Source organism: Erpetoichthys calabaricus, chromosome 2 (assembly GCF_900747795.2).
Source record: "Erpetoichthys calabaricus chromosome 2, fErpCal1.3, whole genome shotgun sequence".
Classification (NCBI taxonomy): Eukaryota; Metazoa; Chordata; class Cladistia; order Polypteriformes; family Polypteridae; genus Erpetoichthys; species Erpetoichthys calabaricus.
The window spans coordinates 172426677-172453178 of record NC_041395.2 but is presented as its reverse complement, the minus strand read 5'-3'; the positions used below and the strand labels follow the sequence as shown (position 1 = coordinate 172453178).

Sequence of the window (26502 nt, the reverse complement as noted above, 5' to 3'; positions counted from 1 at the left end):
ATATTCAGCATAACAGTTTCTATATAGGGATTCACTATAACCAGCTCTAACAAACATGCAGGTGTCATCACAACACACATAAAACCGCAACTCTTTTGTTTATATGCCACTTACTAACCAAACTATATTTTGCTTTCACTGCAGTTGTTCTAATTATTGGGGAGATACCTCAATAGCCTTGATAAACCCTGTGGGCAAGAAAGTGGCAATTTTGCTCACACTTGGCACCCTCTTATTAGTTCAGTCACTCTAGATAAAAGACAAAGTATAGAAAATATTGAAGCAATGTTCTATTTATTAATATGTAACAATACCAAATATAAGAAAATAAAATAGATAGCAAAGTCTGCATATGAACAGTCTTAGAAAAGCTTACTTAAAATCAGAAATGTCAAGAGGTGGATGTTGTCCTGGATGGCTTTTGATTTAGTGATCAGTATTATTCACAGGTTCTGTGGTGGGCTGGTGCCCTGCCCGGGGTTTGTTTCCTGCCTTGCGCCCTGTGTTGGCTGGGACTGGCTCCAGCAGACCCCCGTGACTCTGTAGTTAGGATATAGCGGGTTGGATAATGGATGGATGGATGGATTATTCACAGGTTACATTTTCTGATGTCCAGATGAAATGGTTACACGTGTCTTGATTTCTGATGTTGTTTCTGTCATCATCATGTTTGGTCTCTCGGACAAGCTGTATTTATGTTACAACGAGTGTCAGAACATGTGGCATTGCACACATTTGATTGGCTGTCTTGTCCTGATGATGAATGACTTGACTCTGATGAAATAGTTTGATTTTTTAAGTACCACCTTATTTCTTCCTTTCTCAAGATGCAAACTTATTCTATAATTCTGAGTCCTACGGGATCCATCCTTTTCCAGGTTATAAATTAATTAAAAGAGGTTCTGTGGCATCTGCACTTATTTCCTTTTCCAAAGTCATAAACGAATTGGAAAAGAAACCTGACTGGAACACATGCATAGAGTATTGGTACAATACAGGAAGAATGTACAAGAGAGGATGCTTGCAACATCTGTAATTAAAGTCCTGTAAATTCAGTTTAGTTTATCCAGGCTCATTTGAGCAAAATAATTAAAATTTAATCAATCAATTTGCAGTTCAAACATTGAAGATTTTCCATTCCAGGACAAACTTGTTGACTAATTTTGCATCCACATTTCACAGCTTAACTCTTTAAGACAAGGTAATTACTGGATGAGAAAATGTTTTGAAACATGACTTTTCTTTATTAGTTAATACATCAAACAATTTTCTTATATTTCCTTTAGAAGGAAATTAACATAATTGGGCCAAATTTCATGTATGCATCTTAAAACCTGCATAATCCAATTCAGGATCCTGATAGCACTGGGTTCAAGGTGGGAAAAACATTGGACAGGCTACCATTCCTGAGCAAAGCACAACTATCCATTGTAAAGAACAAAAGCACAAGATAAAGGGTCTGGGGCAGGGGTAGGCAACGTCAGTCCTGGAGAGCCGCAGTGGTTGCAGGTTTTTGTTCCAACCCAGTTTCTTAATGAGCAATCAATTATTGCTGATGAAACACTTATTGCTTAAGTGATAGTTTGATGCTTCATTTTAGTGGTCTCGCTTGTTAAGTCTCCCTGCCCTTAATTGCTTATTTCAATCTTAAACAGCTGCATTCAGTGTGTTAATGGCTCCTTATTTAGTAATAAGATGTAAAAGACAAAGCAGCCAGAAGTTCTCCATCTAGCTGCTAGCAATTAAGGGCGGGGAGACTTAACAAGCGAGACCACTAAAATGAAGCATCAAACTATCACTTAAGCAATAAGTGTTTCATCAGCAATAATTGATTGCTCATTAAGAAACTGGGTTGGAACAAAAACCTGCAACCACTGCGGCTCTCCAGGACTGACGTTGCCTACCCCTGGTCTGGGGCACCTGAAGACAAACTCCATCTATTAAAAGTACACAAAAGGCATAAAATAAAATGCATGGTAGAGCCCTAAGTTGAGACATCATGTAAATCAATCAATTGGTCTGCCCATGATTGTGTTCTTTTCTCTTAAGATGGATTCTTGGAGGAAGAGGCGGATCCAGGTATGTCTGACCCCAGAAGTGATGTTACGGTTGTTAAAATGTCAATCTTCCTTTCTGCAGAAATGGAAGGAGAAGAGAGAATGTTATTACACAATGCCCCCTCATGTCTAGGCGGTAAATTACAATTAGGTTGTTTACTAGGCACACCCGTGTGACAGCATGCACTCACACTCACTCACACTGAAGCCAGTTTAGACTCACTAGTTAATCTAACTTCCAGGTCTTTGTGGGATGTGGGCGAAAACTGGAGTACTTGGAGGAAAACCAACATAGGAAACGGAAGGAAGTGCAAACCCCATGCAAACAATGGCCAGCCATGGGAACTGAACCATAAAATAAAATAATGATGAGGGATCTCTAAATGTTTGTCTCTACTTATTTACCCTGCCACCACAACTCAGCCAATTCATTATGACAGCACAAAGAGTTCCATGAATCAAACCACAGTAAGCTAAGTCAAGACAAAGATAAAATGTTGGGGCACCTTGAAGGCGAACCCCAAATAACTGATGGGACAATAAAATAACAACAGCATTTCAATTAGGTCTCTAAAGACTGGAGTCAAAATATAGACTGCTTCAAAATGACAGACCAGAAGGGGTGGAACCAGAAAACCATGACCTAGAAGTGGTGTCACTGGGATTGGTGGCCCTCTGATCTATAGGAGAGAAAAGAGGAAAAGCATTAGGCAACAGTGCCAGCCCTCAACTTGGAGCAGGAATACCATTAGATAAGCCTCCAAGTTGTCTCCCAAGTGCTCATGTGTGACACCACACTTGTTTGTCTTTCAGAAACGGGAAGGATTCTGCCAGCTGCTTCAACAAATGAAGAATAAGCACTCTGACAAGCTGGAACCTGACATGATCACTGTCTTCATTGGGACATGGAATATGGGTGAGTGCCAGAATCTGGACAACTTGTTGTCAAAAGGTGTGTTAAGCTCAATTGTGGCCAAAACATTAATAATACTGTCAGAAGATATAAAATTCACATTCCTACAAAGATTTCCCTTTATGTCCCAATGCATTCACTTTTCTTTCTGAATTTGTCCCCCACCCAGTTCCATTCATATGTTTTCAGATGAATTATGAGGAAAGATTAAAAAAGCTGAACCTTTCTAGTTTAAGCAAATGGAGACACAATTGAACTGTTTAAAATAATGAAGGGAATTAGTACAGTGGATGAAGACTTTTACTTTAAAATGAGTTCAGCATTAACATGGGGACACAGTTTGAAATTTGTTAAGGGTAATTTTCACACAAATATTAGGAAATTTTTCCTCATGCAGAGAGCCATACACATGGAATAAGTTGCCAACTAGTGTTGTAAACAGTAGGAGTTTAATGATCTTCAGGACCTGACTTGATTTTATTTTGGAAGAATTAAGTGGATAGGACTGGCGAGCTTTGTTGGGCTGAATGGCCTGTTCTCATCCAGATTGTGTTACTGTTCTAATGTTCACACAATAGCATGAGGGGCGGAGGTGACAAACTGAACTGTTCATTTTATGCTCATTTTATAGGTAATGCTAGTCCACCATCTGACATCAGCTCATGGTTCAAGTCAAAAGGCCAAGGAAAGACCTGTGATGACACGGCTGATCACATCCCTCATGACATCTATGTGATTGGCACCCAAGAGGACACGCTTGGAGAAAAAGACTGGATTGATATTTTAAAGAAGACCCTGAAAAACATCACAACCATCAATTTTAAAATGGTAGTGTGGGTTTTTGCTTTAAACTTTTGTTTAAATGAGTGATTTGAGGGCATGCTGGACATGAAAGTAGTATTCCTTGTTTTTTTTTTTTGTTTTTTTTTTAGATTAGCTCTTGTACTTTGTGGAACATCCGGATTGTTGTGTTGGCCAAACCAGAACATGAAAACCGAATCAGCCACATTTTTGTAGACAGTGTAAAAACCGGCATTGCCAACACTCTTGGTAAGCAAAGAATACTCTTATTGGATGTGTTTGGGATGGGTCTTTTCACTTTTTGTATAAAAATCACCAATCACAAAAAGTAAAATACCTGGGAACAGGATTGTGAATAAGGTCATTGGAATGCTGCTATTGAGAATTCTACATGCTACCAGTCCTATTTTAATTTTTCTGGCACTTTACAGAAGTACATGACTTCTGAAATTTATTGATTTCAACATCAATAATAACAATGTTAACTTAGCGCTTCAAATGTCCTGATTTCACTGGATCAGCAGTAGGAAGTCTTAAAAGAAAATAATCCCAATCCCTTTTGGTTTAAGAGGGTGCAGAAGGACAATATAGTGGTTTTGAAGAGTAGTTTTTTTAATTACTTGAACCCAATCAGAAGCAATAGAGTACAATTCACTAAGGATGCTAATAGAACTGAAGGGGACTAACATTAAAATTATGCACAAATCTATCAAACTTTCACTGTACTGATGACCGTAAAGGATGCCCTATTTAACCTGGTCTGAAATTCTAAGATACATATTATCCCTCACCTCAGCCTTAAGTCTCTCACCTGGCATCATGCCTCTCCTGAACATAGTTTACTCCTTTAACTGATGTTGTGTATTATGTACTGCTGTTCACTGCAGTGAAAATCTCACACTGCTCCTCAAATACCACTCAGACACAACAGTATTCAAATATACTGCTCTTGCTGTCACTCTCACTCCTGCTACAATTAAGTTTCTAGGTTGTCTCCGGCCGCAGCCTCGCACAGATCCTCACCTGTCCACCACTCATCCATAATTTGCTGCTTGTTGCACTGTTATTACTAGTCACACCTCCACATTAGTATTTTGGATTTTATCCAGCCTGACCAAAGGTAATGTTACTTTCACCTTTTAAGTCACTGTTTTGCATATTGGTTCATGTGAAACCCTATTTTAGGTGCCAAATTCCCACCCCCTGTGGGTTCCATTGGTTGGCACAAACCCAATTAACACCGCCTGTTATGTTTTCTGACCGCCTTTATTTATATAACCAGCAGGTTTCCCCTCCGTACAGGTCCTAATGTCAGAGAGCATGTCACTGTTCACAATCACCCAGCTTCAAATGAAGCTCAGTTGGAGTTTTTTTTTTTTTTTTTTGCAGCTCTCATCAGGACAGTCCTGTTTATTTCAGACAAGCAGATCAACATTAAGTTGATTTTCTTTGTAACGGATATAGGAAGCCACCATTTTATACCTTCTACAGTTGATACTGGATAGCAGCCATTATGTTAACAGCCCCTCTATTTTATTTAAAGATCTCTTAGAAGCATCAGCAGTAATAGTGGTGAGAATGACCAGCATCTGTGATACCACAAACAGCTGACTTCTAGGTATTGCATTGGATGGTCGCTGATGCTGGTTAACGCAGTGTGAAGGAAATGTTTTTTTTGTTTCTTGTATCTGTCTAAAACCAGTTTAATACATATGTTTACTCATATATATTGCTATTATAGAAGAGGATTTCTCTCAGCCTCACCTAAAACATGACATAGGTTTAGATTAGATAAACTTTTTAGAAACAAACATCCAGACTCACAAGGAAAGTAATACAATCAATCAATATACAGATAAATAAATAATAAATAAAAAAATAAATGTGTATTTGCACAGTAATAGCAAATTAAATAGTATACATATTAATCTGGGACACCATGTTTGGAATGAGCCTGTGACTAAAAATGCTTCAAGCCAGTGTCTCCTCGAGGGGATGGAAGGGATTTTTCATGATGGCATCCAGCTCTGCCACCATCCTCTTTTTCACAACAGCTTTTGCTGTGTCCAGGGATCACCCTGTGATGGAGAAGGCTTCCCTGTTAATTTTGTTCAGGCATTCTGCTTCTTTTGAACTCAGATTGCCTTCCCAGGAGACCATAGTGTACAGTAGAATAATATACACTGGCTACTATGGACTGGTAAAACATCTCCAGCAACTTGCTGTACACATCAAAAGAGCTTAGTCTCCTTACTAAGTACAATCTGCTCTGGCCCTTTTTGTATAACACCACTGTGACCAGTACAGTTTGCTGTTTATGTGAAGTTGTGATGGTGCGGGTCATCTTCATGCTCCCATTTCAGTTTTGGGAGCCTCTTGAACCTGACACCATCAATAGTCATGACTGGGATGAGTTTGGCAGATGAGGAAAAACACGAACAAAACAAAGAGATGGTGAAAAACAGTTCAGTGTTTTTATTAAAACAAACAAATCAAAAAGCATTCAAAAATTGTGCAGTGTAAAATGTTCAATAAATAAATAATCCCATAAAACACAGTGCTGTGGAGGTTAAAATCAATCCCATAAATAATCTGTTAAAACACAGCAGTAGAGTATCTTTAGAAACATGTGCACGGATGCACTCTTTTTAAAACATCTGTCTCCTCAGCTTATCCTGCCTGTACCTTGCAGCCAAGGAGACAGATATCCGACAGGCACCTACCATCCTTCTCTGAGTCCAGGTCCCTACCACTCCATGGCTATAACAAGGTTCCCACTCTGGACCCAAGGCTCAGGTCCCCAAAGGCCATGATGCTCACAATGGGGCTTCCCGTCTGAGCCTCGCTGACTCCTGCTGCCTTCCCTGACTTCTGTGGGTAGCCGCTTGCACCACCTGGTCACACCAGCTCTCAAGTCACTCAGCTGTAGCGATACCCCACAACAGCCCAAGGAGGGACTCTCCTCACAGCTGCCTGCCTCCTGGTTCGTTCTCTCTCACTCTTGATCACACCTGCACTGGCTCTCTCCTGTCTTCCTTCCTGCTTCTCTTTCTTTCCCTTTAACCTCTGATCTGTTTTCATTTCTCTGTTTTTCCTCCAGATCTCCCCTTGCACTCCCCTTTTATATGCAGGGGAATGGCTGCAGGTGAGACTACCTGTTTGCTGCCCCAGGCTGATAATGAGACAATCAGACCGTCCACACATGCCAGTTAGGCAACACATGGTCAGCTGACTGCCTTGTATCAACCCTGAGACGAGCAATTGCTAGCACCTGCTCCACTCCCCAGTGCAAGCGTGTCCAACTATTTATTTATTTATAAATTGGCACAGCTCCGTGGACTACTCATCACAGAAGAAGACTGAAGTGCACTACTTCCGCATCCTCACCCTGCATGGTGACTGGCCTCAGAAGCTCCTTGGCATGTCACAAGTCCACCACCAACTCTTTTGTCTTCCTGATGCTGAGTTGCAGAAGATTCTCCTTGCACCACAAGACAAAGCCCTCCACAAGCCTCCTGTACTCTGACTTATCTCCATTCCCTGTGTTCTGACCATAATGTTTTCCTCTGAATCCCATTTATTTTATCACGATTTTTGCCTGTTGTCTTAAAACTTCATACCTACTGATCATCCTAAACATCAAGGCCTTTTTTTCTTTCTTCCAACATATATCAAAACACTTTTTTAAGTACAACAACAGCATTAAGACTAGGACCTAGTATGGGTGCAAAACCCATTTGTGTGAATTGCTGTAAAAAAGTTTAACTTATTTGCCATAAAAGCCACATAATGCATGTAGATTGTATATTTACATTTTACCATTCAGTATCCAATTGCAAACAACTGCCTCCTTTTTTGGCATATCAAGCATCAATACAAACTTATGTTTAAAAAAAATCACTAAAATATTATAGAAGGGAGTCTCTTTAAACTCCAGTATTTACAGTCCAAAGACAAATTCTGTATGTAACCAAAGAGAGAACACAAATATAATTGAAAGTTGTATTAGAAAGCCACAACAGACACCTGAAATTACCAGGAAGAGGAAACAATGGGTTCTAGTGACCACTATCTTGACTAATATAGCAGCAGAATGCTACATTATGGAACCTGTGAGCTGCCAAGAAAGTACTTAACTGTTCAGCCTCTATTTGATGTTCACCTTCTGAAACTCTAGGTGTATGAGTCTTCAGTATATTTTGGTGTAATTTACTTACACAGCTAATCTTCAATGCTACATTACCTTCTGTGCTACTGATTGCCTTTGTCAGCACAGGCTGATTTTAAGTGGATGACAGGATTGCGGTCAAAGAAGCAGATCTTGTACACTATCTGGCAAGTAAATTCTTTACCTAAGGTTAAATGAGAGTTAAATGTAATTAATATATAATATACATACAAATAAAATAAATATTAATAAATAATTAATATAATCTAATTAAATAAGTGCAACTTTAGATATAGCATTCCTGAACAGTTTGAGAATACCATGAATTAAATGCCAAAACAGTGTTTAGGTCTGCTACAATGGTACTTACTTTTTATGGATGAAAATCTGAAACTAACAGACAGTTATTGGTAAGTGATGGGGCTTGCTGGAAAGCCAGAGCATGACATCATGAGCTCATCCAGCTCCTATGCGAGAAGGCCTGGAGCTGTCAAGCAAAACTGAAATTCCTTTTGCACATTTACTCTCTGTTAACTTCCAGCCTGCAAGAATAGTTGAAATAGTTCTCACAGATTGCTACTTGGCATTGATACTTGGCATCTTATCATAACCTTTACAATAAAGATGACCTTTTCCTGTCACTGAGATCCTGGGCCACAGTTTTTACAATTAATTTACTATGTCCCAGGGGGTACAGTAGTGCACAAATTTCTTGGCTTTTAAAATCTTTAAATCAAATGTGTGTTTCATAGAACATGTTCATTAATTTCCTGTCACTGTTTATTTTTTACTAGCTAGAAACAAATGTTGTTAATACTATTTTTTTCCAGGCAACAAAGGAGCTGTAGGGATCTCCTTCATGTTCAACGGGACAGCTTTTGGATTTGTAAATAGCCATCTAACCTCTGGTAGTGAAAAGAAACTCAGGTATGTGTTGTGACAGTAAGGAGATATTTGCTTAACAGCTCTGGACACCAATATTCTTATCCGAAAATCAAATTTTGCTGCTTTCACTCTTTTCTAGAGAGCTGGGTTTCAGGAAGTAGCAAGCAGTTTTGATGCTAATTAATAGTTTCCACAATGTTCACACTTACCTACACATTTCCTTGATTCATATTTTATATTTCAAGAAGCTGTTACCATGTAGCTGTGCTTAATTTCAGTGTTGTTTTTGCACTGGTTACTAATGGCACAGTCATTTGCACTGAAAAGCAAAAACTTTAGAACTTAGAACAAACTTTTTTATCACACAAAAAGCCATAGATTCATGAAATAAGTGACCAAGTAGTACTGTAGACCATGGGATTTTGAGAACCTTCAAAGCCGTTGTTTTGAAGAAGAAAATAGACAGTTCAAGGTACTGTAGTTATACCATCTCATCATGGCACTAGAGAGTAATGATATGTTTCATGTTGTTTTGCACACTAGATTAACCTATAATGTCACTTTGTAATTCCTATCCTTCTTGTGATTTCTTTATACTGCCTTTTATGATAGGCACTGTAGAAAGATAATTACCTCAACTCCGATTGATTGGTTGAGTCTGTCAGAAGTTTCCTAACTATAATAATTAATCAGAGTTGACCAAAGGCATTGCAAGCCACTACAACCATATTTTCAAATCCACAATTAGAATATCATATGCAGTTACTATACCAATGATAGATAAATGTTTGTCACATACGATTTTCCTACCAACAATCACATTGTAATAGAAAAATACCTAACTAGTATCACTTCACACCTGGGATAATGCCAAGAAGTTCACTTATATCAAAATAGATCAATGTAAAAAAAGTATTCTGCTGCCATTCTTGGACTATCATGCCAAGCAGTTGCATTTATCTATTTGCTCAAGGCTTCGCTCACTTGCCTAAATTAGAGGCAACACACAGTAGTTTAAGCAGAGTATAAAACAGATATGAGGTTTGCCTACCTTGTCTTTTGTGTTCTCTCCCTATAGACGAAACCAAAACTACTTCAGCATTCTACGCTTCCTCAACTTGGTGGATAAGAAGTTGAATCCATTCGACATCACCCATTGTTTCACGTACCTCTTCTGGCTGGGAGATCTGAATTATCGAATTGAGATGCCCTCCTCGGTAATGGCCCTTAGTGTACCATTTCCTCTCACAGTGTTGCTTCAATGAAATCTGAAGAAAAACAAGACAGGGGTGCTGTTGAACTTTATGGGTGAAATGCAGAAACTGGATGTCATCTAGCAGATGGTTGTTGCTATGTGAGAATGCATTTTAGGCAAATGACAATTGAGTTAAACTAATTTTTAATGTTTTTTGTTATATATTGAACAGGAGGCTGAAAACATCATTGCAAAGATCCGACAACAGCAGTACTCAGAGCTGCTTTGCAGAGACCAGCTCACCATTGAACGAAATGAGGGGAAGGTCTTCCTCCACTTTGGTGAGACAATGAACTCTTACTACTGCCCAACATCCATTTCACAGTGATCATTCCCAAATAGTCACCTTTGCATGAGGTGTCCTGTCCTGTGAGGGCTACCATTCCCCCTGGTATTTCCTAGCCATCATTACTCCAAAGCATCTCCACATACTGTTCACAAGTACAGGCCCTCATTATCAAAGGCCATTCAGCCTGAGCATGTTTAACCCAACACGTGCGTGCTTTCTTCACATTTAGGGATGCTGTTGTAGAGACAATAACAGAACCTGACTCTAAAATCATTTTTGACAGTCAAGGGACCACAATAAAACTACTTCCCACCCCTATGTACTTAATACTGATATTTTACTATAAACTTGTCCTCTTGGTACAGTTTTATTGACCAATGTTTAGCTTTCCAATTTGTGCAACATAAATCTGTCTTCCCACTTAAAATGACTAGAGGTCTCTAAGAACGTTTAAACCTTGATTAGTCTAGTGTGTGGGTGTCAGAGGTGCTCTTATCAGAATAATAGCGTTTAATGGCTTCACTCTTTTCTAGGTAGCTGTGCTTCAGCAAGCAGAATTTTCAAGTGGCAGCTAATAGGTCAAAGTTGATATGCTTGATATATATGGACTGAAAACTGCCTTAAAGGCTTCCATGAAACTACAACATTTTTATATAGCTAGACTAGATACACATAAAATCTTCTGAAAATGTTATATTTATATTAAGCAGTCACCTATATGTGTCATTGTCTTTGAAATCAATACTTTGAGAAAGTTAAATCTTAGCTTAGATATGAGGGAAGAGTAGGAAAGCAAGACTTGACAAGCTGCATTATTGCCATAATGATTTTAAGGTTTTGCTCCATGCAGAATCCATTTTTGGTCATCATTGGTCAGCATTGCCACTGTTTTGTTTGTTTTTGCATGTCCATGGCCAGATTCTTGTTGGTGACATTGCCCATTGACACCTAATGATTGCTGGGATGTGATACAATCACAAGCATTTAGGGTTCTGGATAATTTAAAGAAAGAAATAAAGGTATTATCACAGTGTGTGTAAAGACATTCAGGCATTTAGATTCATAGTGTTTTTCGATTTTGAATTAGTTAGATATCATTTTAGGCTTTATGTTTGTTTTTTTTTGATGTCCCAGTAATGGGCCCTGCCTGTTTCTGATCATGTTAACTTTTTCATCTCCTAACTGGGTTATAATCTACGTACTGGGGACCACCAGGGGGAGTATGGCTCCCCCAACCCCAACACAGACAGGCAGAGACACAAGGCTTCCCAGACATCACGCCTTTATTTAACTGGAGAAGTGCTTTTCTGTTGCTCCCCACTACACAGCACAATGCAAAGCACCAAATGTACAAACAAGCACAGACCTTCCTTCTTCCTCTCTCTTTCTCTCTGTGTGTCTCCACTCCTCCTCCCACAAGCTTTGTTCACCTCCTCCCGGCTCTGGATCCTTGACTGGAATGAGGCAGATCCTTTTATAGTGCATTTGGAAGTGCTCCAGGTGTTCCTTGACCTTCTTTCGGCAGCACTTCTGAGTGTGCCTTAAGGAGCATCACAAAGGGCTCAGCTGTGCTTGCAGGACCCCCTGGCGGCGCCCACGGAACCCAACAGGGCTGCTCCAAACTATGACTCCTGGCATGCCCTGCAGGATCCGTGGCGCTGTATCAACCCAGGGAGGCTGCCCTCTACCGTCTTGGGGGAGATAATGACCCAACCGTGCTTTCTTCCTCGGTCCATCCTGTAATGGTCCTGGCCATCCGTTAGAGAACGTAAGAAATAAGGGTTATCCCATATTTTTTTCACTGTGCAGTTCAGAGTTTCTGTAATCATCAGAACTTTTCACATTCTTAAATTTCATAATTCCCAGTCTGTAGGTTGCTTTTCATGTAATTGCCAAGGAAATTCGTTCTAAAATGCTCTCTTCTCATTTCCTACCAGAGGAAGAAGACATCACATTTGCCCCTACTTATCGTTTTGAACGTGACACCCGAGAAAAGTATGCCTACACCAAAATCAAGACCACAGGAGTAAGTCTAAGTCTCGATAGAGCATCTGCTCTTTGTTGCAGGATATGGAGGAAGGGTGCGGGGAATGTTAATGTATGCTTACAAGGAAAGTGAACTGAGTAATCATTGCTCTAAAAATACAAACATTGGCTTTTTAATGGTTACCTAGTCTGCTATCTGCTATATATTTATTTATGATTATCATTATTAATCAAAATATATGAATCTACAGTATTAAGGAGTTTAGAGGATTCATATTGCATATTGTTCAGTCCCAATATTCTACCCTTACTGCGCCATATTTGTCAATTTGTGACAGATGAATTAAAGCAAAATTCCTGTGAACCTTAATCCTGTCAAGATTATTAGTTTATTATTTTTACTATTATTCAGTAAAATTTCCAAGGTTTCTGCCACTAAGAATAAAAATTTGACCTGCATAGACCTTTACTTCCGCTCCCTTTTAGGATCTTAACGATGAGGTGACTACCTTAGGTAATGAATTGGCCATCCCAAATGGGCTTCTGGTATTAGTATACTGGAGCAATCTGTGTTTCAGGAATGTACGATTCCTCATTAAAGATATGTCATTCCACAGGCCTTTGATTTTCTGTTAGTACGTTAGACTTGACTGCTCAGCTCAAGTATGAAAACAAGATTAAAGTGAACTATACCACAAAGTCAAGATCAGCTAGTAGTCAGTATTTGATTGCTTCCATAATCAAATTTATATTTGAGTCATCATTTTTTGACATTGCTGTTGTTTTGATACCTAAGCCAATGCTTTAAACATTAATTTGCTAACCAACTAAGATATCTATTCTTTTTGCTTCAGACCAAATACAATCTTCCATCTTGGTGTGATCGAGTTCTGTGGAAGGCTTATCCTATGATGCATGTGGTCTGCCAGTCTTATGGTGAGTTGAAAATTGGCCACTGTTCAGTTTGTAAAAGTTGAGGCTACTAAACTCAGTAGTCCTAAAAATTAAAAATAACAGATTTCACCTGTCAGCAAACTTCAATATTAGCTATAGGCTGAGACTACTAATCTGAGTCATTATCTGCATCTTTTTCTTTGACTGCCCTTCTGTTCATCAGTAAATTCTTGTACTGACTTCTTATCCCGTACTAGCTAACGTAGCTGAAATACCCAGTGGCGTAGCTGGGGGGGGGGCAAGGGGGGACATCTGTCCCCGGGCGCAGCATCCAGGGGGTGCTGAATTTATGTTCCCCATTGCATTTTGGCAAACAGGAGGGGGCGCAAAATCTTCAGTTGTCCCCAGGTGCTGAAAACCCTAGCTATGCCTCTGGAAATACTCGGTGTTGCCCGGGAGGAAAATAAAGTGGTTTTTTTATTGTTTAAGAAAAATATAATAAAAAAAGACAACTTTAAAAATAAAATAAATTAACAAACAATGAAGACTCACTAATGTGCTTGTCTTGCTGTCTTGTATGTATGTTATCATCCAGTTGACGCTCTTTTTTTTCATTTCAAAAGCAACAGGGGCGCGGTGGTGCTCAAACTTTAAGAATGCTGACAGTCACCTCCAGTTTGCCCTCTGGTGGTTGTTCCGAGTGCCAACTGGATGACAACATGCATACAAGACCACAAGATCACCCCCCACCCTACCCAGAAGGGGGTGGGTGTGGGTTAGGGTTGATTTCACCCTACAGTATTTTTAGTTGACCAATTGGGAACATGTGTACCAAGTTTCATGAAAATCGCTCCAGCCATTTGGAAGTGATGCTGGAACATACCTACACACACACACACACACACACACACGCACACACACACATACACACACACACACACACATACATTGACATTTATATATATAGATTTGTGGTAAGAATTTCATCCATCCACTGCCCAGGATTGTTTCCTGCCTTGTGCCCTGTGTTGGCTGGGATTGGCTCCAGCAGACCCCCGTGACCCTGTGTTCGGATTCAGCGGGTTGGAAAATGGATGGATGGATTTCATCCATCCATCCATCCATCCATTATCCAACCCACTATATCCTAACTACAGGGTCACGGGGGTCTGCTGGTGCCAATCCCAGCCAACGCAGGGCGCAAGGTAGGAAACAAACCCCGGGCAGGGCGCCAGCCCACCGCAGGGCGCACACACATACACACACACACACCAAGTACACACTAGGGGCAATTTAGGATCGCCAATGCACCTAACCTGCATGTCTTTGAACTGTGGAAGGAAACCAGAACACCCGGAGGAAACCCACACACACACGAGGAGAACATGCAAACTCCATGCAGAGAGGACCTGGGAAGTGAACCTGGGTCTCCTAACTGCGAGGCAGCAGAGCTACCCACTGCGCCACCATGCCGCAACCCATTTTAAAATAAATTCCAGGATCAGGATAAATACTGCCCCCTGGTGGCCTTCAGGGATATACCTTGATGCTTTGGCTACACATTTTAAAGAAGAACAGCTGACTGTGGGTTGCCATATAGAACTCATGCTGTTGCCGGTTTAGCCAGACTAATTTGTGGTCTTACTTTTGTGAGGCTGTGAGGTCTTTTCCTTCTTAGGACTAGTAATCCAATTTTTGGACTATAGTCACACCTGGCCAAACACTTAGTGGCATGGATTTTTCTTTTCACGACTTTGGATAAGCGAATCCTAATGTACAGTTTTCAATTTCTAACCAGATATTTTTTTATATTATTAGTCATCACCTTCTTGTGCCAGCATTTGCTTTTTATTAAGTGGCACTGGATGTACACCATATTTTAATAACACACAGTTTATACACCTTACAAATAATTGGTGATTAGTTCATTCTTTCAAAAGCATTTACTATGTGGCCATCAACCATAAATGTTTTTTTTTCTTTTCTGTAGGGTGTACAAATAATATAATGACGAGTGACCATTCTCCAGTTTTTGCCACATTTGAGGTTGAAGTGACATCACAATTTGTGTCTAAAAATGGTCAGTATCAATGTTTTTTATGTCCCCTTTCCCTTCTCCTATTACAAAATATGACCAATATTCACCCAATAACAGTAATGGTTGAAATCTGTTGTCTCTGTGTGAGCATGGCCACTCAGATTTCTAATTGTCTTTTTCGGTACTATATCTTTTTTGTTTAATTTAGATCCCAACAACAGCAACTGCCAAGGAGCCATTAAGCTCATGAACTGTGTGGCGACTCTCTTGACCAAGTCTAAAACGAAATTCTTGGTCGAGTACCACTCATCTTGCTTGGAAAGTGAGTGCGAGGGGAGGGAGCTGAACACAATAGCCAAGACTTCATGCATAACAAAGTAACTGAACGGTCCTAATCTGTGTTTCAGAATTTGTGAAAAGCAATGAGGGAGAGAACCAGGAGCACAAAGAAGGCTTTCTCCGGGTGCACTTTACTGGAGTGACTGAGGTAAATTAATTAATTTTTTAGATACTGGATGAAGAGCATTAAGCTGATCCTCCTGTTGCCAAGAAATCGGAGTTATATTTTGTTGACACTCTTTATCCACAATAAAGTACACATCACAATATTACAACTGTTTAAAGCTTTTATTAAAAATTGCTCAAAAGGGACCTGATATGCTGAGTTTCCCAAATTAAATTTATGGAGGGGATAAATATCAGTTTTATGGGTAGTACTAGGGTGTTGTACCGTGTTAGCCATTATGAATGTAGTGAGAAATCAAGCAAAATGACACCTTTTATTGGCTAACTAAAAAGATTACAATATATATTGCATATTATAATTTTTTTAGTTAGCCAGTAAAATGTTTCATTTTGCTTGACTTCTCACTAGTTTTATGGGTGAACATTCAATATCTTAGTCACTAGACCCCAGTGTCCTTACAGCCAGAGGTTGAGGAAAAGAACTCCAATTTTAGTTCCTCCATGGGCAGGGTCTGCAACATCAGTTCTGGAGGGCTATAGTGACTGCGTTTTTTTGTTCTGACTCAATTGCCTAATTAGAAATTAATCTTTGCCAATGGCAGATGTTATTTAATTTTATGGCTTGGTAGTGTGTTCATTCTGCCATGTCATTCTTCTATAACTTTTTCCTTTCTAAGGATGATTTGTAGCCTGAAGCAGATTTGTATTTCTCAGTCCTTTGCTTTTTTCTTATTGCTAATAAGGAGTCATTAAAAGCAGAATGAAGCTGTTTCAGAATAAAATAAGCAATTAATGGTAAGGAATCTTAACAAGTGAGACAACTAAAATGATGCATAAAAATATTCATCGAGCAATAAATTGACTTCTTATATAGAAATTGGGTTGATACAAAAACATGCATGCACTCATGCACTAGCGGATTAATCTGCCCAATTTAGCACAAAGCTTAGATTTTGTCCTCCAGACTCAAACTGATATTACTAGAAAGAAGTCTGAAATTGTTTTAATTAATATAAAACTGCATCCCCACCAGCAGCCCCCTGGGACACAAGCAATGGGACATATTAGTCTTTCATTAAGCACAAGGACACCGCTTGCTGGGTTCCATAATGGACCTGCTCTAAGTCATCCCATCAATGTTCAAATCAAGTTTAAAAAATCAATTGTTCACACCCTTTTCTGCATATTTTTTACCCTAAAATATCATTGTGGTGCCATATAGCACTAGACACTCAGACAGTTCTGGCTTTCTGTATTACTCTTTCTTGGAAGGCTAGACAAGGTGAAATATCATTAACAGGCATTCATTTGTTGTTTATACTTAAGCCAATGTTACATCACACAATTTTGAGTCAAAGGAGATGTCAACATTGCAGACTGCATTCGCTGATCTTGTTATCTCAGTTATATAATGACTTTCCAGCACAGTTTCGCACTTTCAAACAATCACATGTTCGTCTCTTTTTCTGACAGCCATTAATGTGCTGCCTGTCAAAGCCAGAGCTGTAGGAAAGGTTTACAGATATGATGAGTTCAGACGTAATCTCTTGACTTTTTTCATTTTTGTCATTCTGTTGCGGTACATAAAGTAGGAAACATAAGACAGACAAGCTTCTCTTCTGTTTACAAGGATCAAACAACCAACGTTCCTAATTCCTCATTGCTGTATTATACTTATTGCACTTCCAAATGAGCATTCATTGGTTGTCAGCTTTCATATGCTCTCAAGCCACCCTATGGCTAAAGACAAAATCAAACCCAGTGACTCACTGTAACTAGTCCATGCTTCACCCTCAGAGAGTCACTGGATATTTCAGGCTACGCAGCTGGCAGTCATGGGACCATGCCGTGACTGACTCCAACTTGGTAAGATTATGTAAATGAAGTCTGTAACTGAAAATCGCAGGAAAAGTCATGCAGTGTGACATGGCCTTTACTGAAATTCATCTGGAGCCACTATTAAACCCTTTATTCATTACTCCTGCAGTAGCTAGTGTGATGATTATAATGGATGGAGCGTCATCCTGACTAGGATGTATGGTGTTTCCTTAACCAGCTAGGAGGTTATGCATGAATGGAGCACACAGAGGTACATTTCAGCTGAGATGGTTGCTATTCCCTTTCCTGGTTGGGGGATGTTATATTGGAAGGACAGGTGGCATAGCTCCCATTTGGGCACTCAAAGGGCTTCATGGGAGTTGCAGATCTGGAAGGTGGCCCTGGTGGGGTCCTTATAGGCCACTTGAGGGTGCTATTGGGAGGAGACTCCCCTGTCACATGGAAAGTTCAAGTTCAAGCACTTTATTGTTATTGTGTAACACAACGAAATTACTTTTTGTGACAGCCCCAAGGTGCATTTAAAGAAAACTTAAATAATTCCAAATATGTCGTTTACAGTGTTAAGTGATCAAGTAACCAGAGAAAATTATTATTGCTCAAAGTACAGCAGCATAAATTGTTATTGCACCTGTTAATGAAAAGTACATTACATCTCTTATATATATTTCTCTTCTGGTTTTTCCTGCTTCCACTTCAAAACCAGTCCCGCCCACATACAGCCGACACGGCATTTCTCAATTCCTGTTCATCCTCTTCTAAACCCTTCCCCACGCTGCCTGCGGTTCCTCTTCAAAACCGGTCCCGCCCACACACAGCCGACACAGCATTTCTCGAGTCCTATTCGTCCTCTTCCAAACCCTTCCCCACGCTGCATGCGGCTCCTCTTCAAAACCGGTCCTGCCCACACGCAGCTGACACGGCATTTCTCGATTCCTATTCGTCCTCTTCCAAACCCTTCCACAGGCTGCCTGCGACCTCCCATACACCTTGCTATTTTCGTTATACTGCGGTGGTCGTTTCCTAAGCCTTTGTTATAAAATGAACAACAGTATCTTCTTGGTTGACGGATTTTTGTACAACGATCCGGCAACTGCCTGTTTCTATCAGTGGGTTATTTCTTGACACAAATGGTTGACGAAGGCAATGCACTCTCACTACGACATAGGGCAGTATTGTATCCGTTCCTATTCTTATGCCGCTGTATGCTACTCGAGGTGCTGCCACAACAGTAAAGTAGCTTTATCACCTTTGCGGGAGCCACCTGTGTCTTTACAAAAGCTTCTTACACAGCAAACATCAGAAGCTAAAAATTATCGTGAACACATTCGAGATTGCAACTCTTCTCTAGGGTTTGCTTCCATGGGTGCACAGATAACTCAACCTCCTGGCCACGGACCATACTGTTTTAATATATACGGGCAAATTTATCACCAAATCACTCCACTATACGCTAACACTTCTACCTCTCCAGGATATGGACAGTTGTATGTTTTTGACACAGTGCAAGCTACTGAAGTACGCTTACAAAATAAAGCAAACTCTGCATGCAGCAAAAATTTACTTCTCCAGCTAGATTCCATGCTCAGAAACATCAACCCCTTTGCTAAATCATACAAACACATGCATGAAATCGCTCAGTCCAATCCAAAAGCATCTGTACAAAGTTGCAGTGATTTTCGTCGGAGAAGATGGCGAACCGCCTGCCAAAAGGGACATTTGCATCTGTCCCATAGGCAACTCCTGTAAACAGATTTCCATGCTCAATATGAATTGCGATCCTATGGTTTATCCACTTTTATTCCCTTACGGAGACATTGGCTGGCACAAAGATTTACAACATGTTCCCGATAAAAGAACCGCCAATAGAATAAGGCTTAGTCAATGCCAATTTTACGCATATAGATTAGCAATGGGGAATACATTTAGTATTTTGCACTCCAGCGGCAAACTATTCCAACAGTACGTCGTAGATGCGTATGTTAAAACAGAGGGCGCGTGTCTCAACTATCTCGGATTACATCAACAAGATCTGCGTGTGGAACAATACAAAGGACTGCAAGCAAATGCTGAAAATAACAACATACAGATAGGTCCATAAATATTTGGACAGAGACAACTTTTTTCTAATTTTGGTTCTGTACATTACCACAATGAATTTTAAATGAAACAACTCAGATGCAGTTGAAGTGCAGACTTTCAGCTTTAATTCAGTGGGGTGAACAAAACAATTGCATAAAAATGTGAGGCAACTAAAGCATTTTTTTAACACAATCCCTTCATTGTCCATCTGTATCATGAAACGCCACCCAATCAATTTGACTGCATTTAGCTGGGTTTGAACAGACAGTATGTCTCTGAACACCTCAGAATTCATTCGGCTGCTTCTGTCCTGTGTCACATCATCAATAAACACTAGTGTCCCAGTCACTGGCAGCCATGCACACCCAAGCCATCACACTGCCTCCACCGTGTTTTACAGATGATGTGGTATGCTTTGGATAATGAGCTGTTCCACGCCTTCTCCATACTTTTTTCTTGCCATCATTCTGGTAGAGGTTGATCTTGGTTTCATCTGTCCAAAGAGTGTTTTTCCAGAACTGTGCTGGCTTTTTTAGATGTTCTTTAGCAAAGTCCAATCTAGCCTTTCTATTCTTGAGGCTTATGAGTGGCTTGCACCTTGCAGTGCACCCTCTGTATTTACTTTCATGCAGTCTTCGCTTTATGGTAGACTTGGATATCGATACGTCTACCCCCTTTATTTACTTGGTTGGCTGTTGTGAAGGGGTTTCTCTTCACCATGGAAATGATTCTGCGATCATCCACCACAATTGTCTTCCGTGGACGTCCAGGTCTTTTTGCGTTGCTGAGTTCACCAGTGCTTGCTTTCTTTCTCAGGATGTACCAAACTGTAGATTTTGCCACTCGTAATATTGTAGCAATTTCTCAGATGGGTTTTTTCGGTTTTCGCAGCTTAAGGATGGCTTCTTTCACCTGCATGGAGAGCTCCTTGGACTGCATGTTGTCTGATTAAAACAGCAAAATCTTCCACATGCAAGCATCACACCTCAGATCAACTCCAGGCCTTTTATCTGCTTAATTGATAATGACATAACAACGGACTTGCCCACACCTGCCCATGAAATAGCTTTTGAGTCAATTGTCCAATTACTTTTGAGCCCCTGAAATGAAGGGATTGTGTTAAAAAATGCTTTAGTTGCCTCACATTTTTATGCAATCGTTTTGTTCACCCCACTGAATTAAAGCTGAAAGTCTGCATTTAAAATGCATCTGGGTTCTTTCATTTAAAATTCATTGTGGTAATGTACAGAATCAAAATTAGAAAAAAGTTGTCTCGGTCCAAATATTTATGGACCTAACTGAACGTGTAGGCCAAAATGATCTTATTACCGTCCACATTTCCAGGAAGTCCAATATACATGCAACAAAACTATCAGGATGCCATAGTACGTAAATTCGAAAAGCCTGATTTATTTATCACTTTGACATGTAATCCTGCTTGGCCTGAAATTCTACATGAACACTGCGTCTTTCAAGAAGTATTTATTTCTTCTTGATTTCTGAATTCCTTTCTCACCGTTTTCTGTTCCTATTCTTACACCGCCGTATGCTACGGCGGGCATCGCCTAGTATTATATATTGTATTACATTAGTATATTGCACATTACCAATATAGCTTATTGCACATGTTCAATTAAAAATGATCTCAGACTGAGGAGATTCAGAGTTCATAAAGTTTATGGCAGATGGGAAAAAGGTATTTTTTAGTCTGTTTGTGCGTACACGGATTGACCCAAAGCATCTGCCTGACGGGAGGAGCTCAAACAAAGAATTTCCAACAACAACAACATTTATTTATATAGCACATTTTCATACAAAAAGTAGCTCAAAGTGCTTTACATAATGAAGAAAAGAAAAATAAAAGACAAAATAAGAAATTAAAATAAGACAACATTAGTTAACATAGAAAAGGAGTAAGGTCCAATGGCCAGGGTGGACAGAAAAAACAAAAAAAAACTTCAGAAAGCTGGAGAAAAAAATAAAATCTGTAGGGGTTCCAGGCCACGAGACTGCCCAGACCCTTTTCGCATTCTACCTAACATAAATGAAATAGTCCTCTTTGTAGTTAGGGTTCTCACGGAGTCACTTGATGCTGATTGTCATACAGACTTCTGGCTTTTAATCCATCCATCATTGTTGGAACATCATGGTGCTTTGCGCCACCAAAAGGACACCGGAAAAGGAAACAGAAGAGAGAGTAGGGGTTAGTACAGATTTTAGAGCCACCATAAATAGTTATTATAATGAATTGGATATACAGAGTATCAGGATTTAAATTACAGTGAAGTTATGAGAAGGCCATGTTAAAGTAATGTGTTTTCAGCAGTTTTTTAAAGTGCTCCACTGTTTTAGCTTGGTGAATTCCTATTGGCAGGCTATTCCAGATTTTAGGTGCATAACAGCAGAAAGGCCGCCTCACCACTTCTTTTAAGTTTTGCTCTTGGAATTCTAAGGAGACTCTGCTAAGGGTGTAGAGCTGGTCCACTGTTCCGCGACCAGGACGAAAACCACACTGTTCCTCCTGAATCCGAGGTTTGACTATCCGACGGACCCTCCTCTCCAGAACCCCCAAATAGACTTTTCCAGGGAGGCTGAGGAGTGTCATCCCTCTGTAGTTGGAACACACCCTCCGGTCCCCCTTCTTAAAGAGCGGGACCACCACCCCGGTCTGCCAATCCAGAGGCACTGTCCCTGATGTCCATGCGATGTTGCAGAGACATAAATTCGGAAAGCCTGATTTATTTATCACTTTCACCCTGGAGGGTGCATGGGAGTTCGCCCAACCAGTCTACATGTGTTTTGTGGACTTGGAAAAGGCGTTCGACCGTGTCCCTTGGGGAATCCTGTGGGGGGTGCTCCGGGAGTATGGGGTACCGAACCCCCGATAAGGGCTGTTCAGTCCCTGTACAACCGGTGTCAGAGCTTGGTCCGCATTGCTGGCAGTAAGTCGAACCCGTTTTCAGTGAGAGTTGGACTCCAGGGCTGCCCGTTGTCACCAATTCTGTTCATAACTTTTTGCACAGAATTTCTAGGCGCAGCCAGGGTATTGAGGGGGTCCGGTTTGGTGGACTCAGGATTGGGTCACTGTTTTTTGCAGATGATGTTGTCCTGTTTGCTTCATCAGGCCGTGATCTTCGGCTCTCTCTGGATCGGTTCGCAGCTGAGTGTGAAGCGGCTGGGATGGGAATCAGCACCTCCAAATCTGAGACCATGGTCCTCAGCCGGAAAAGGGTGGAGTGCCCTCTCAGGGTTGGGAGCGAGATCCTGCCTCAAGTGGAGGAGTTCAAGTATCTCGGGGTCTTGTTCACGAGTGAGGGAAGAATGGAGCTGAGATCGACAGGCGGACCGGTGCGGCATCTGCAGTGATGCGGGCTCTGCATCGGTTTGTTGTGGTGAAAAAGGAGCTGAGCCGTAAGGCAAAGCTCTCAATTTACCAGTCGATCTATGTTCCTACCCTCACCCTCAGGTCATGAGCTATGGGTAGTGACCGAAATACTTGCGAATACAAGTGGCTGAAATGGGTTTCCTCCGCAGGGTGTCTGGGCTCTCCCTTAAAGATAGGGTGAGAACTTCAGTCATCCGGGAGGGGCTCAGAGTAGAGCCGCTGCTCTTCCGCATCGAGAGGAGTCAGATGAGGTGGCTCGGGCATCTGATCAGGATGCCTCCTGGATGCCTCCCTGGTGAGGTGTTCCGGGCAAGTCCAACCGGGAGGAGGCCCCGAGGAAGACCCAGGACACGCTAGAGAGATTATGTCTCCCGGCTGGCCTGGGAACGCCTTGGGATTCTCCCGGAAGAGCTAGAAGAAGTGGCCGGAGAGAGGGAAGTCTGGGCATCTCTGCTCAAGCTGCTGCCCCCGCGACCCGACCTCGAATAAGTGGAAGAGGATGGATGGATGGATGGATGGATTCTAAGGAGACACTCAGTTGAGGATCTGAGGTTGCGATTTGGAATATAAGGTGTCAGAAATTCCGATATATAAGATGGGGCGAGATTATTTAAGGCTTTATAAACCATAAGCAGAATTTTAAAGTCAATCCTGAATGACACAGGTAACCAGTGTAGTGACATCAAAACTGGAGAAATGTGCTCGGATTTTCTTTTCCTGGTAAGGATTCTAGCAGCTGCATTCTGCACTAGTTGCAAATGATTTATGTCTTTTTTGGGTAGTCCTGAGAGGAGTGCGTTACAGTAATCTAGTCGACTGAAAACAAACCCGTGAACTAATTTCTCCGCATCTTTCAATGATATAAGAGGTCTAACTTTTGCTATGTTTCTTAAGTGAAAAAATGCTGTCCTAGTGATCTGATTAATATGCGATTTAAAATTTAGATTACAGTCAACAGTTACCCCTAAGCTTTTTACCTCCGTTTTGACTTTTAATCCTAATGTATCCAGTTTATTTCTAATAGCCTCATTGTATCCATTATTGCCAATCACTAAGATTTTGGTTTTCTCTTTATTTAATTTGAGAAAGTTACTATTCATCCATTCTGAGATACAAGTTAGACATTGTGTTAGTGAATCAAGAGATTCGGGGTCATCAGGTGCAATTGATAAATACAGCTGTGTGTCATCAGCATAGCTGTGGTTGCTCACGTTGAGCCCTGAGATAATCTGACCTAATGGAAGCATGTAGATTGAGAAGAGCAGTAGACCCAGGATAGAGCCTTGTGGAACACCATATAACACCATATTCCAGGATGGGTTTTGTCCTTGAGAATGTTTTTGGCCCTTCTCACACAGCGAGGCTTATACAGGAGTTTGAGTGATGGCAGTTCAGTCCCAATAATGGCCTCTGCTGTTTTTACGACCCGCTGCAGGGCTTCTTTAGCAGCCTTGGTGCAGCAGTTGTATCAGGCCATTATGCAGTTAGTTAAGATGCTCTCTGTAGTGCATCTATAGAAATTAACCAGCAACTTCTGGGGGAGGTCAGCTCTCCTTAGCTTCCTGAGAAAATAGAGGCGTTGTTGTGCTTTGCCTATTATAGCCAAGTTGTTGTCAGTCCAGGAGAGGTCCTCTGAGATGGTGACTCCTAGAAACTTAAAGCTGGATACTCTCTCTACAGCATCTGCATTGATTATTAACGGGCTGTGATTGATCTTTTTAGTGGTCCTAAAGTCCAGAATAACTTCTTTGGTCTTTTTGGTATTTAAGACCAGGTTGTTGGTGTTGCACCATGCTCTCAGATTCTGAACCTCTTCCCTATATGCAGCTTCATTGTTGTCTGTTACAAGCCCAATGAAAGTCATATCATCCTCAAATTTAACAATAATGTTTGATTGGTGGATGGGTTGACAGTCATGGGTGAAGAGTGCATAGAGAAGGGGACTTAGTACACATCCTTGAGGCACACCAGTGCTCAGGGTAAGGGTGGAGGATGTGTGTTTGCCTATCCTGACAGACTGGGGGTGGTTGGTGAGAAAATCCAGTAACCAGTTGCATATGGACAGAGCAAGTCCTAGTGCATAGAGTTTTTTGATCAGCTGGTTAGGTATGATGATATTAAATGCAGAGCTGTAGTCAATGAAGAGCATCCTAACATAGGTGTTGGGCTTTTCCAGGTGCGAGAGGGCAGCATGTAGAGCCACACAGATGGTGTACTCAGTTAATCTGTTTGACCAATAGGCAAACTGGTGTTGGTCTAGATCAGTTGGGATGGAGGCTTTGATGTGGGTGATTACCAGTCTTTCAAAGCACTTTGCGATGACAGGGGTGAGAGCAACTGATTGATAGTCATTAAGACAGGTTATCCTCAGTTTTTTGGGAACAGGTACAATGGTTGTGGATTTCAGGCACAAGGGGAGAGGAGAGAGAGAGGTTGAATATGTGTGTAAATACTTCCGCTAATTGGTCAGCGCAGGCCTGGAGCACACGTCCTTGCACATTATCAGGACCTGCTGCCTTCCTTGTATTGATGTTTCATTATATTACTAGTGCAGACACACTAGAAGTACTCCAGGGTCTGGGTTAAAAGGAGCCCTCAGCCTCACCCAGGAGGAGGAAGAATGGGCAATGCTTGCCTGGGAGGAATGGAGGAAAGAGTAAGAAAGAAGATAAGACAGAAAGAGATAAAAAAAAATTGTACAATGGGATTGTGCTGATTTTTGGAAGAGAAGCCAGTGTAAGGCATAATTCTTTAAACATGAATGGTCATTTGAACTTCGGAGTGAGTTTGTGCAGTTTGTGTCTGGGGTTGGGGCTCTATTATGCCCCCTTCAGGCCACACTTATAAGCATGCAGCCTCATATCGCTCAGACATAACCAAGCACTACCTGATTCACGGCTGCTTCCACATCAGTAAATTGGAAGCATTTTTCAATCACCAAAGGGTGTGGGAAGCTCAGCTGGCAGTAAAATAAAAACTGATGGTAAAAGGGTGCTAATTTGCTGTAAATTAAACCTTGTGTGGCCTTTGAGATGAGTAAAAATGAATAACATACAGCTTCAGGTCATTGTTGGTTTGTGTTGGGCTCTCAACTTCAGGAATGTTTCTGTCTCAATTGCATTTGTGATGCTCTTTGTGCACAGAAAAAAAAGTTTAGCACTCATAAAACAAATGCAACAAATTATCATTTGTGGTCACTGGTCAATTTCTTTTACAAAGATAAAATTGTCTGTGACCACAAATTGGTGGTTTCGGACCTTTTGCTTACTTTTCTGTCCACTGTCCCATACTTGGGACTTTTATCTGGAAAGGCTAAAGACTGGGAAAATGTAAAGGTCATTCAGATAGGTGTGAATGAGCATATCCACTATATTTATGGGATGGTTAACCAGATTCATGAGGACAGTCTCTCAAAGCAGTGTTCTCAATAATGCAAACAATCTTTTAC

General features: G+C 40.9%; 1 protein-coding gene across 1 annotated transcript in view; it reads left to right on the top strand.

Annotated features, from left to right (window-relative positions):
- inpp5d (inositol polyphosphate-5-phosphatase D) overlaps window positions 1–26502 on the top strand; it is a 127917-nt gene that overhangs the window by 74804 nt on the left and 26611 nt on the right. Inside the window, exons 11-21 of the mRNA XM_028794802.2 lie at window positions 2871–2973; window positions 3602–3798; window positions 3903–4020; window positions 8770–8866; window positions 9903–10041; window positions 10252–10360; window positions 12306–12394; window positions 13209–13290; window positions 15239–15328; window positions 15495–15608; window positions 15694–15773. Coding sequence (XP_028650635.2) covers window positions 2871–2973; window positions 3602–3798; window positions 3903–4020; window positions 8770–8866; window positions 9903–10041; window positions 10252–10360; window positions 12306–12394; window positions 13209–13290; window positions 15239–15328; window positions 15495–15608; window positions 15694–15773 — 1218 coding nt within the window. The remainder of the gene's footprint in view (window positions 1–2870; window positions 2974–3601; window positions 3799–3902; window positions 4021–8769; window positions 8867–9902; window positions 10042–10251; window positions 10361–12305; window positions 12395–13208; window positions 13291–15238; window positions 15329–15494; window positions 15609–15693; window positions 15774–26502) is intronic.